At 46.4% G+C, this 13,077-nt stretch overlaps 1 protein-coding gene across 2 annotated transcripts; it reads right to left on the reverse strand.

Moving 5' to 3' along the window:
* Positions 1–1,738: 1,738 nt before the first annotated feature.
* On the reverse strand, positions 1,739–9,160 carry LOC100282263 (protein YIP1). Of its 2 annotated transcripts, none has more exon segments than NM_001155175.2 (2): positions 1,739–2,200; positions 8,250–9,109. In NM_001155175.2, a coding segment is annotated over 1 exon segment (777 nt). In that variant the 5' UTR covers positions 9,047–9,109; the 3' UTR covers positions 1,739–2,200; positions 8,250–8,269.
* Positions 9,161–13,077: the final 3,917 nt, after the last annotated feature.

Consider the following 13,077-nt stretch of genomic DNA (forward strand, 5'->3'; position numbering starts at 1 on the left):
CTCACTTAGGACTGGTAATAGATCTCGATCTAAATGCTTTTTCACAAAATGACAGAGTCCTAAATAAATTTATGTTCAAAAATAAATAGAAATAGGATTTAATTCTAATCTGATATTTAAATTTTATAGTGTTAAATTTAGAGCTCATTGTCGTCCCTACCCTCACCACACCAACACTCTAGAGAACAAACGCGCCACACACAATGACAAACAAAACGACACTACATGACACTTAAGTGTCCAGCCTACACGCCCCATCGAGCAGCTCCTTGAGTGTCATGTTACCAGCATGACAACAAAGCTTGGTCTCCTTACTAACTTCTTGGCAGACTAAAGGGACACTAGAATTAAGACCCTCAAACACACATGCATTCCTATGCTTCCAAAGAGTCTAGGCCACAAAGATGACTAGGGAATTAAACCTTTTCCTCTTCTCCTTTGGCAAATTGTTGGCTGCCCAATACCACCACGCAGAGAAAGATCACACATCAGGTTGGGGAGCAAATGCCTGCAGACCAACACACATAAAGATTTTGGTCCAAACCTCCCGAGAGAAGACACAAGACACAAGAATGTGTTGTATATTCTCCACATCTTGATCACAGATGAGGCAAAGACAGTGGTGTGGCAGCCCATGCTTTGCTAGGTGATCTGTTGTCCAACACCTGTTCTTGATTGCTAACCAAATGAAGAACTTCCATCGAAGAGGGGTCCTTGTTTTCCAAATCCTTTTCCAAGGTACAAACTTAACTGAACCTAAAAAGAAGGCGTTGTAAGCAGATTTAGAAGTGTACAACCCTGAATTTGTTAGCTTCCATATGTGCTGATCTGAAACAACAGGCTGCAAGGTAAAATCATCAACTACTTCCCAGAGTTTCAGGTATTCAACAAGCACCTGTACAGTGAGGGCACCCTGGATATTAGCAGTCCAGGACCTGCAGCCCAACGCTTGAGAAACAGTGTGTTGTCTCCTTGCTCGTTTAGGAATTACGTGAAAGAGATTAGGGACCAGCCCAGTGTGTTGTCTCCTTGCTCGTTTAGGAATTACGTGAAAAGGATTAGGGACCAGCTCACCTACAGTGCAATCGCGCAGCCAACTATTTGTCCAGAATTTAGCGGCCTGACCATCGAAGAGAGGGCACTGAAAAGGCAGCCCTTCCCAAGGTCAAGAATCGGTTTTTTAGCCACAGCCAACGGATGCGCAAGGCCCATCCCATTGATTCAAGGTTGGGTATCCAAGACCATCATACTGTAACGGCCTCAACCTTTTCCCAAGTGAGCACTGAATAGTGCCTAAAGTATCTAACCAACCAAAACGTTTGAAATAGAGCTAGGCAAATAAAAAGATGTTTCTCTTGTCATACTCCCTCGTCCTAAAATATAATTATTTCTAGCCCTTTTTTAATGAACGATAATAAATAGACATACATACAAATTATATTTATAAATTAATTAATAAATGTTTGCTTAGTCTAAAACAAATTACATTTTAGGGCAGATGGAGCATAGAACTTGCAACCATGCTATAAATATATAATATAATGATGTCTTTTCCCTTTGGAATAAGATAGTGTCAGCCTTTTCACATATGAACGAGAAATGTAAATAAGATAATGCCAGCCTTTGACGTATGAACCAGAAAATAGTGACACGAGTGAACACACCGAGGACAAATTATAAACATCATATTTTGCTATCCCAGAAGATAAACTCAATGCGGGGGTCAACTTGTAACAAATGAAAGAAAACTAACGTTCTTTTGATTTATGATGATTCGGTAACTAACTACCACGATATCGAAAGATAGAAAAACTCTTTGCCAAAATGAACCACTGACAAATAAACAGTAAGAAGAAAAGAAATGCCACGGTGATCCTAAAAAAATATAAGTCGTGGTAAGTACCATAACAAACAAGATTTGCACCGACCACGACCAAGCCTAGAGAGTACGATTTCCACCAATACTTCGGCAAAAACCTAATTACTGCACATTTGCTGTTTCTGGACCTCGATTTCCTTTTCTTTTTACTAAGATCTACACCGAACACCAACCATGCCCACTGGAACTAATAGATCACTACAGAACAATTCCCCAAAGTGGCCAGATACTATGTAGTTCTGCAACAACATAGCAAAACACTCCAGTGACTGGTGGCAGTCCACTGTCCACATCATCCGCTAAACAAATTGCGAACATAGTCTGCATAGAAAGGAGAGAAATAGTGTTTTAAATCTGTACACAGTATCAATAAAAAGCAATCCTAAGCAATATAAAGTTTTTATAATGCACAAAGTTGCAAACACAAGTACAAAACAACAGCGCTAGCAGATAATCCTTAGGGCTTGTTCAGTTGCGAGGGGATTAAAGGAGATTGGATAGGACTAAATCCCTTCCTAGTCAAAAATGAATAGAAAGGGATTTAATCCCCCTCAATCCCTTACGATCAAAGTGCAACCGAACAAGGCTATATGGCAATAACAAGCTAAATGGACCGTGTGAAGGATCGGGTAACAAATATTATCGTGGTCAACATATTCATCATTTTCATATGCTTACACTTCACCACATCACCAATTGTGCTAAAAGGTACTATTTCCATTAACCGAGAGGACAAGCAATCAATAAAGAAAAGAGCATTCACTTTTTTCCCCACCACAGTAAAACCAAATTTCATTACCGTGTCAACGAAAACAATGTAGTTGCTACCCACCCCCCATGTTTCTGATCACCAAGGGATCAGCCAACTAACAACCGAACTAACAGAGCTCACCAACAGACCCAACCTAGCAAAGACTGATAAAGAGACGAGCGTTCACCAATACTCTTGGAAGGCTAATCCAGCTCCAGACCTCCATGATCTGGGTTCAATGACAGGAGTACCCAACAAAGTGTAGAGGCATGGCAGTACATAGCACTGTGGTGACTTAAGCTTGAGGCCATTGACCATTGACCCTGGAGTGCATAAAGAGAAACACAGACTGAATCTCAGCTGGACTAAGTGCCATAAGATTGAGCGCCACCATTGGTTTAGGGAGTATCGTCAAGCACCACTGCAAATGGCGAGCAACCTTATTCGACCTTTTGTTGCCTTATACAAATGACAGGATAGGATTTTACATTCCCGCACACAGTACCAAGGTTGAGGTGGCAGCCAGCCACCACATGAGGACAATTGATGGCAACATCCATCCATCCCCCGAGCCAGATTAAGCATCAGCAGCAAGCTAAACACTCCAAGAGGTCATTTCAACTTTTGCAGCAGCAGCAGGCAACCATGTGATCCTCTGTCATCAGATCCAATCACTCACATGCTGAGGTGAGCAGCTGTTGCCACCAAATCAAAACCAACGCAGGGTGTTTCGCATCATAGCACTGTCAGCATGGACACCATAAAAAATGTTCAGACCAGCGAGCTCAACAGATAGCAGCCATAAGCATCATCGTGTAAGGAGAGCGATGTGTGGGTGATAAGGAAGAGAAGAGGGGTAAAAAAAATGCCCTGCCTTCTAGGACGGACAGGCCACAGGGGAATAAGAAGGGGATCATGCATGAAATGCTGCGCTGCTGCCACATGTTGGCACAAATTTACCAAGGGACAAACATATAGGCCCTGTTTGGCATATGGCTCCAACTCCACGGAATTTTGCTCCACTCAACTCCAGGTGCCTGGGAGGTGTTTGGCTAGAAGGGTGTCCTTAACTCTAGGAAATAGATTTTTGCGGCTGCTTTGAACCAACGCAGATGACTGGAAACTTCGGGCAACAGGTATGAGGGACGCACGATGCTGGCTGCGGGCGTGCACATCCGGTCATGGCTATTGCCTTGGGCAGAGGGGCGAGCAATAACCGGTGATGGCTGGGGTGGGGGAGGCGGCCATTGCAGGCGCTGTAGGGGGCAGGGAGAGCGTGGCCCCAAGCGCTGCAGCTGTGCACAGCCGGGCGGGGTACACAGGGACGGGCTGTGGGGGCTGTCGCACGCCCAGGCAGTGCATGCGGGAGACGAGCGGCGGGCGGGCGCAGCTATCTCCCGGACAAGGCGCAGGGGCAACGCGCAGGAGAAGTGGCGGCTGCGGGGAGCGAGATGCGCGAAGAAGAAACACGAAGAATAGGGTTGCCAGGGAAAGAAACGAATCATTTTTTCTATGTAATTGATGGCATTGGTGGGTAAATAACCCAGAACTCCATGTCTACGTCTATTTTGAAGTGGTTTGGAGCTGGAAAAGAGGTGCTCCAAACTCCAGACTCGAAATGAACTAGAGCTCCACAACATTATGGAGTTGGGCTGCTCTGGAAAAAAAAGTGGAGTTAGGGTGTTTGGCCGACTCTACTCAACTAGTCTGGAGTTCGGAGCTAGAGTCATGCCAAACAGGGCCATAGTACAAATATGGTGACAACCAAACAACCACCACCAACTACTGCCACCACAGCACGCACAGATTCCTTTAAATAAAACACAAAAAGAAAGAAATTATAAAAACAGTTAATCATATATTAGAATTCAGAAGTACCAAGTTGTTTAGCTGCATAAAGACCGCCTGCAATGGGCGGTTCAGACCGCTTGCACCCTGTGCTCCGGCCACTCACCCGTGGCAAGGCCTTGTACAGGCCTGGAACATCTCGTTCCGTGCCCCCGGTGCCGGCGTCCTTGGACCTCGTCCTCCTTTCCAGCCACAACAGGCGATGACGGCCTACCATCAACCTCCATCGAACGCCGGCGTCTTCGACACCGGCACCCTCTACGCAACGCTGCAATACACCGAAGTCCCACAGCAAGCACCAAGCACATCCGGCTAGTTCCTGGACACCGGCGCGACGTCTCACATGTCCTCCTCACCTGGTAATTTCCATCATTCTGTCCTACACGAGACAATAATGTCTCTGTCAAATTTGACCCCTCTGGTTTTTCTATTAAGGATCTTCCCACCAAGGCGGAGATCCTCCGATGTGACAGCCGCGGCAATCTATATCCACTCCGGGTCCTGATCATCAGCCTCTTAAAGTATCCCCGACGACATCTTTATGGCACCAACGCCTCGACCATCATGGCCAGCTATTACTTCACAAATTTTCCAATCATTTCCATTTCGTTGTAATAAGGCTACTGCTCACGCATGATCCTCATGTCGAGTTTGGGCAAGCACACTCGTTTACCATTTCATACTTCCACTTCGCAGTCTTATTTTCCCTTTCACCTTGTTCACTCCAACATCTCTAGACCTCTCCTGTTCATAGTTACTCCGGCTATAATTATCGCTGGACTATTCCTCTTCGTAATAAATATGATATCCTACCGACTGTATGTGTTCGTTTCTTATGTTCAATTGTTCATACTCAATTCCGACTTCCATTCTAGCCTTTCAGACTGAAGATGGACGACAATACGAGTCCACAGCCATGTGCATGCTTCTCTCTTCCCTGGGCACCCACTTATGTCTCTCATGTGCCTAGACGTCGCAACAAAACAGGAAAGCCGAGTGCATCCTTTGCCTTGTTAACGATTGTCTTCGCACTCTCCTGATACACAGTGTCGCTCCTCTCCCGTTCTGGGCCGAAGCCCTCGCCACGGCAACCTATCTGATCAATCGTCGACCCTATCATGCGACCAGCTCTATGACCCCACATGTCATGCTCTTCGGAGAACCTCCTTCCTATGCCAAGCTACGCGTGTTTGGTTGTCGCTGCTTCCCTAATCTCATTGCTACCTCCCCTCACAAACTCGTTGCGCGCTCCACGCCTTGTGTCTTTGTCGGCTATCTGACGGATCACCGTGGTTACCGCTGCTACAACATCTCCACTGGTCAGGTCAGGTCATCACATCACGTTATGTGCTCTTCGATGAAGACGTCTTCCCCTTCGGCGAACTTAGCCAATCTCACAACATCCGTCTACCACCCGCACCATCTCCACCCTCTTCAGCACCCATGTCTGAGGTTGATGTCGACGCTCCACACTCCCCTCCACCCGCACCATCTCCCCCTCTTCTCCTTCGCGACATACCACCTCATCCCACCCGCGCCCGGATAGCCCCTCCTGCATTTGCTCCAGCGGCTACCGTCAACATACACTCCACGCCACAGTCCACCAAACCTCCCCTAAGCGGACACCTGATGGTCACCCATGCCCACGACGGGATTAACAACCCAAACCTGAAGTACGCTCTAACGTAGTCTGAGTAGATCTCACCAATTCCACAGAGTGTCCGCGCCGCCCTCAAAGATCCTCATTGGTTTGGGGCCATGCCGTCCGAATTTGATGCGCTACGTGCCAAACTGCCAACCATACCTAGACTCTTGTTCCACACCCTCCAAGGGCTCACATTATCTCTAGAAAGTGGGTCTTCAAGCACAAAATGCATCCCGACGGATCCCTCACACAATACAAGGCTCGATGGGTTGTCTGCGGATACAATCAACGACCCGACATCAACTTTGGCGAGAAACCTTCTCAACGGTGGTCAAGCCGGCAACGATCCGCACGTGCTTACACTTGTTGCTACCCACAATTGGCAAGCACATCAGTTAGACGTCTCCAACGCTTTCCTCCATGGACACATGCACGAACGTGTCTACAGCCAACAAGCTTTGTTGATCCACAATGCCCCAATGATGTTTGCCTCCTCTCTAGATCTCTTTATGGTCTGAGTCAGGCTCCACGGGCCTGGTTTGACCGCTTTGTTAGTCACGCCACCTTTCCTCCAGTCGAAGGCCGACACCTCCCTCTTCGTGTACCACCATCATGACGAGACGGCATATCTCCGATTGTACGTCGACGACATGATCCTCTCCGCCTCGACGACACGTCTCCTTCAACACATCATCGCCAAGCTCCACTATGTCTTCGCTGTGAAAGACATGGGCCCAGTTCATCACTTCCTCGGCATTTCGGTTCAACGTCACCGGGACAGCTTCTTCCTCAACTAGACTCAGTACGCCACGGAGCTTCTGGGCCACGACGGGATGTCGAACTGTCGGCTCGTTCCTACTACGGCTGACACTCATCAGAAGGTCTATGCGACTGATGGCGCGCTCCTTGCTGACTCGATGTCCTACCGCAGCATCGCGGGTGCATTGCAGTATCAGACCATCACACGACCCTATATTGCGTACGCCGTGCAGCAGGTTTGCTTACACATGCATGTGCCACGGGATGTGCATTACACCATGCTCAAGCGCATCCTCCAATACATCAAGGGCACCATAAAGCTCAGCATCCAGCTGCGCACTGCCCCTTCGTCGTCCATCACTGCATATTCCGACGCCGACTGGGTCGGTCGCCCCGACACTCGGCGCTCTACCTCGGGATTTTGCGTCTTCCTCGGCAACTCCCTCGTTTCATGGTCATCCAAACGACAAACAATAGTATCACGGTCCAGCGCTGAAGCGGAATACCGTGCCATTGCTAACGCAGTGGTTGAATGTTCCTGGTTGCGGCACCTCCTCGGCAAACTCCACGTCAAACTCACCTTTGTCATGGTCGCCTTCTGCAATAACATATCCTCAGTCTACATGAGCAGGAATCTCGTTCATCATCATCGAACCAAACATATTGAGCTCGACATTCATTTCATTCGGGAGAAGGTCGGTGAACTCTACGTCACGCACATTCCGAGCGCCCGCCTCGCCGACATATTTACCAAGGGTCTGCCTTCGGCGTTGTTCCAAGATTTCCATGGCAGTCTCTCCATCCACGACGAAAAGGTCAACACTGCAGGGGGGGTGTCAGCAGACGTTCAGATAACATCAGAGCAGCCTCCGATTCTTGCGCATCTCAACTGTCGCATGCTGTAACAGACTCCGCCGAGAGCACATCGCCATGCATGCTCGCTCGGGTCTCCCGACGCCTTAGGTTCTCTCGCATGCAAGATTGTAATAAACATACGCACGCACGCCCGCCCGCCCGCGCGCGCGCACACACACACGTCTGTGTATGATGAATACAACGCTAGTTGATTAATCCCACTCTACATATGAGGTTTCAAAGGAAAAGAACAGAATAACAGCCTCGACAAACTCATATCTTGTTAAATCAAGATTAAAGTGGCTAAATGTTGGTTGGTTGGTATAAAATCAAATATGTGTCTACATTTTTCATTTCTCCTCAAATCACAATAATTGTGTATCACACTCACACCTAAATCAGAGTTAAAATGACTACCTTTGATGTTTACACAGGTAACTAGTGCTGTGGTGCATATAACAACAATGATCAAATTAAATAATTCATGGTCTAGTATAGTTGTCCAAGCATACCTTCCATGCCATAAACGGTATCAGAAGATGACGAGCAATGAGAAGAGCATGTAGACGAGCCAGCACGCATAAGCGATGAGGCCCCTGTGCTCGTCTCCGCTGGAAGCAAGCTCTCCTAGTAGCCTGGTGCAGACCCTGGTGGACCATATCACGAACGCCATCCCTACTCCAAATATGAACCCGCCACCGCGCGGCAGAAAGAGGGACACAGCAGAGAAGATGACCATGGGCAGCATGCAGTAGCCCACTAGGCTAACGCATCTGTAAAGATCGAGGTCCCCGCGGCGGCCGCCCGAGAGCATGGAAAAGACGAAGTAGAGGAAGAGGGACGCCACGGTGACCCAACCGAGCACGATCCCGAAGTGGAACTTCCCCGCGAGGAGCTGGAAGAGTCCAAAGGAGAGGAGGAAGAGGAACGGGCCCGATAGGTCGGCGTCGGCGTGGAGGGAGGGGTCGGTGGAGCGGAATGGGTGGAGGATGGAGATCGTCTTCCGCCAGATCTGGCGCGTGTTGATACCGAGCTCCTCGAGGAGCGGCGGCTCGTCCTCAAAGGATGCGCCGGAACCGCCGACACCGATAGGCCCCGCGAAGAGGGGCGGCGCAGAGGAGGAGGAGGCCGCGGCAGCTGAGACATCGAACGACATGAAAGGGAGCGGGTTGGCGGCGGATGAGGTGGAGGGACGTGGCGGCGCGAACGCGGGCGGAGGGGAGACCCCCATGCCCGGGGGAGGGTGGCGGCGGTGTGTTGGGGTGGACGGCGTGAAGACCACCGGTGGCACGGGGAACTCCTTCGCCATGGGCGGCGGCGGCGATGGTGGGAGTTCGAGATCTAGGTAGTGCGGGAATCGATGTCAGGAGGAGTATAGGACCGGAGCGTTCGCGACAGCGCTGTACTTCGGCTTCCGGCTATTGTTTTATTTTTTTTTTCTTTTTTTTCTTGTAATTCGTCGTTATTATTAGAGAATGACTGTAAGGTCCCCTTTGGCAGGGCTCTGGCTTCTCAAAAACGGCTTTGGCTCTGGCTCACGAGGTGAAGCCACTTCTTTAGATGAGCCAAAGCTATTCTGAAAAATCATTTGGCAAAACGGCTTATAGGTTGTTTTTCAGAAAGACCCTTGTATAGTTTATCTCTTCTGTACGTGGCTAGGGATTGAGGGCAGGACCAAAAAAAAATAATTTGGACTGGTGGGAGGGCTATTGTGCAAAAATGACGTGAGCTGAAGCCGGGTGAGCCACTTTTTTTGGCTCATGCCCTCTAGTTCATTTTGGAAAAGCACTTCACTGGTGAAGCCATTTAAAAAAGAGGTATTTGGCACAACTTTTACATGAGCCAGAGCCGAAGCTGAAAAATAAGCCCTACCAAAGGGGCCCTAAGGCTATTCTGAATTGCCATTTCATAACATTTTTTCCAGCATTGTTGTCACGTCATCAAAAGTATATAAAACTAAGGACGAAACAATGTCTTTGAATAAAAAAATTTATTTCACTGTTTCATAAACAAATCACTCAAAATATAGGTTTCACACGGTTTCCAAGACCTTAAAAATGAGTTGACATAATTTCATCCTCATAAAACTCATTTATCTTAAATATTATGTCATTGTCATCTAAAATATTGATGGCATACTATTAAATATGTATGAAACCATCATGAAACTACAATTAAGGATAGCCTAAAGTCACTACAACTGTTAGCCATTGGATCAATTTTCTAAACATTAGAGACAGTAGAAATTATATGATACAACATACAATCATAAACCCCTAGATCATAAATGTAGTTAGAAAACTATATATATATATATAAAGTCATGAACAGACAAGCTATTCGCGAAAAGCTCTTCTCTTAATTTTTTTTTCACTTATCCCCTAAGGATCCCTCAAGAGATTATACATGCCCTAAAGCTTAATCCCTAAAACAGTTCTAGCGATATCATATTTTATAAAAAAATGTCAAAAAATATAATACATACTAAAGTGACTCAAATATACTATACCTCAAGTAATACTATATTCTTATTTTCTATATCATCATAAACCTTTTCTTTTCTAATAATGTAATTTATTTCCTAAAATATATAGTTTAGGGCTTAAAGCTTAGTTTGTTTTAGCACCCTAAACCGTTTAAATGATGTAATATTTTAATTTTTAAGGCACTATTTTGAAGCACCATGTTAGAGATGCTCTTAAACAAAAGGGTTGAAATGTGTTATAGACCTTACTAGGTGCTTTTGTGGAAAGGACCTAGGGTGAACATTTCTATTAAAAAATAAGTCAACTTTTAGCTACTTAGATAAACTCCAACAACAACCGCAAATGGTTCTCTACGCTATATATAGAAAAGATTATTTCCATTATACCTTCTAGTAGCATCCTCTAAATATAGATGGTATTCCTCCGACCTCTATGTAGAGAGGTTCTCTCTTTTATCCATTTTAATAATTTAATCAATAGATTAATCAAAACTGAAATATGTATAGAATATTTGAGAGTACGACAAATAATATATACAAAAATTTAGAAAAACAATATGCCTCTAAGACATGTATTTATGTATAGAGGACTTGATATAGAAGATGTTGTGAGAGAGTAATGAGATGTAGAGGAAATAATCTTTTAGAAAACACCGTAAATGAAGATATAGATGATATTGCTGGAGACTGACTTAAGGGCTATTTAGATGCCCTAACTACCGACCAATGGTTATTGCGAGTAATTAAGTAAAAATAAAAAGGACATGAAAATAGTTTGTGTACATATCTCTTCTATTAAAAGCTCACCTCCGCTCCCACCAGAGGCACCCGCAGCACCACTGCCCCATTCGTGGCTCGATGTTTGCACCCTCATTTTGATATTCTTGCAAAAATCTCCTACGCCACTTCTCGGAATCCCTCATCGCTCCTTTCCTTTCTCGGTCGTCACCCCATCGAGCCCTCGTCCTCTTCACGTCGTCTCACACCCCATCCTCTCTCCCTGCATCGTAGCCGCTAGCACCGCTCCCCATCATGTCCTCTTCCTTCCCGCACCAACGATGCTAGCACTGTCGCTAGGTCAATTAACATTGTCCCAAACTCGCCCATCTCTTACTCTTAGTCCATAGGGATGGCAATTGTCATAATTTACCCATGTGCTTGCGGGTAAAAATTCCATAGGGTACAATTTTGAGTGTGAGTTTGTACCCGTGGGCACAGGGTGCGGGGTTGATTCTCAACACAAAGAGTTTTTTCTCATGAGTATAAAAAAGTCATGTTTGTGATCGTGTACCTGCATTGGATACCTATTAAGCTAATGTAGACCACAACATGCCCTCACCCTCGCCCTCGTGCGTGATGCCTTCCGCGGCCCCACACAGACGCATAGGTCTACCATGCCACCCGCGTCGTTTCCGTCTCATCCACCTCTACACCCTCTACTGAGACATCCCCATCGCCGCGACCCGTGCCCCGTCGTCGCCACTTCCCTCATCGCGGTGTACACCACCATGGACTTCCTCCACGCCGTCGTCTCCTTTAGGATGTGTCGCGCAAGTTCTTCGGTGATCGGGGGGATTGCGACTCAACTGCCTCCTTAGGGTTTGTCTCTGGTTACCCGCGTGCGGATCCATCCTCCGCTAGAGCAAACCCTACCCAATGGTCGTCACGGACCTGATGAGGTCGATCCGAGCATGGAGGAGCTCAACCTCTCTGCCACCGACGTCGTCGAGGTGCTCGATTCCCGAGCCACCAAATGCCTCCTGCTGGTCTTCGAGTGCTACCTCTAAGACAACCTCAAGGTGCACAAGAAGTACATCGACGACCCTGCCCGCTTTGCCAACTCGTAGATCGTGCTCCACACCGAGACCGACCTCTGCCTCCTTGCCGACGCGCCCGAGCTCTTCCCTGACCTCGTCCCCATCGGCCTTGCCTCTTCTCTCACCCATGACAGTTTGGCCAGTTTTAGTAAATAACATACTTCATGTTGTACGTGCATAAATGTTCGAAATAATTAGAATTTTGCCATTTGAAATGTTGTATGCTTGTTATAATTATCTCTTTGTCTATGAATGGTGGGTCCATCTATGTCTATGAAATGTAGGCCTGGTGACAATTTTACGAACGTGTTTCGTGGTAATGACAAATATCAGATTCTCTCGTAGATGTTCCCAGTTGTTGAGCTTGTTGAATTACAGGAAGCCTTTGAGAAAAGGCCATCTAAGTGCTTACGGACGAATACACCAAAGGTATACTTCACGTGATCAATCTACCACACAGTTATTTCGGTTACTGTTTGTTGGCAATTTGCTTTATTTCTGCTTAGACTCTACCCTTTTCAATAACTTTATTTACCTTATTTATTTAGTTATGCTGGCAGCTTATCATAACTTGCTTGGATTCAAAGGCTTTGTTGGGGGTATGCTTCGTAGCCGAAGATCCTAAAGAAAGATAACACCTTCGGAAGATCCTCTTAGGAGCAAGCGCCGAAGCTATTACCTATAGAGCTTCGGCATAATGACAGATCTCCAGACGAAGGGCCGAACCGACTTAAAGATGGATTGACTTAAAGACCCATGATGTTTTGTGTCATTATTGTAGTCGACTGTAAAGGACATAAATGTAATTTTACACATGCTGCATCCTGTATCTATAAATAGGTGAACAGTACCGCAGCACTGTTCACGCTATCCTGTAATCGCTAACGCATTGCTCTGGAATCATTTTCTATTAGAGACGAAGGTATAAATGTACATAAATATTGTGTTTCAACATTTAAATATATATTATGGAATATATAGATAATGCAGTTTGTATTTCCTGTAATATCTAGTATTTTATATTTTATTTCACATTAA

Source organism: Zea mays, chromosome 9 (genome assembly GCF_902167145.1).
Source record: "Zea mays cultivar B73 chromosome 9, Zm-B73-REFERENCE-NAM-5.0, whole genome shotgun sequence".
NCBI lineage: Eukaryota > Viridiplantae > Streptophyta > Magnoliopsida > Poales > Poaceae > Zea > Zea mays.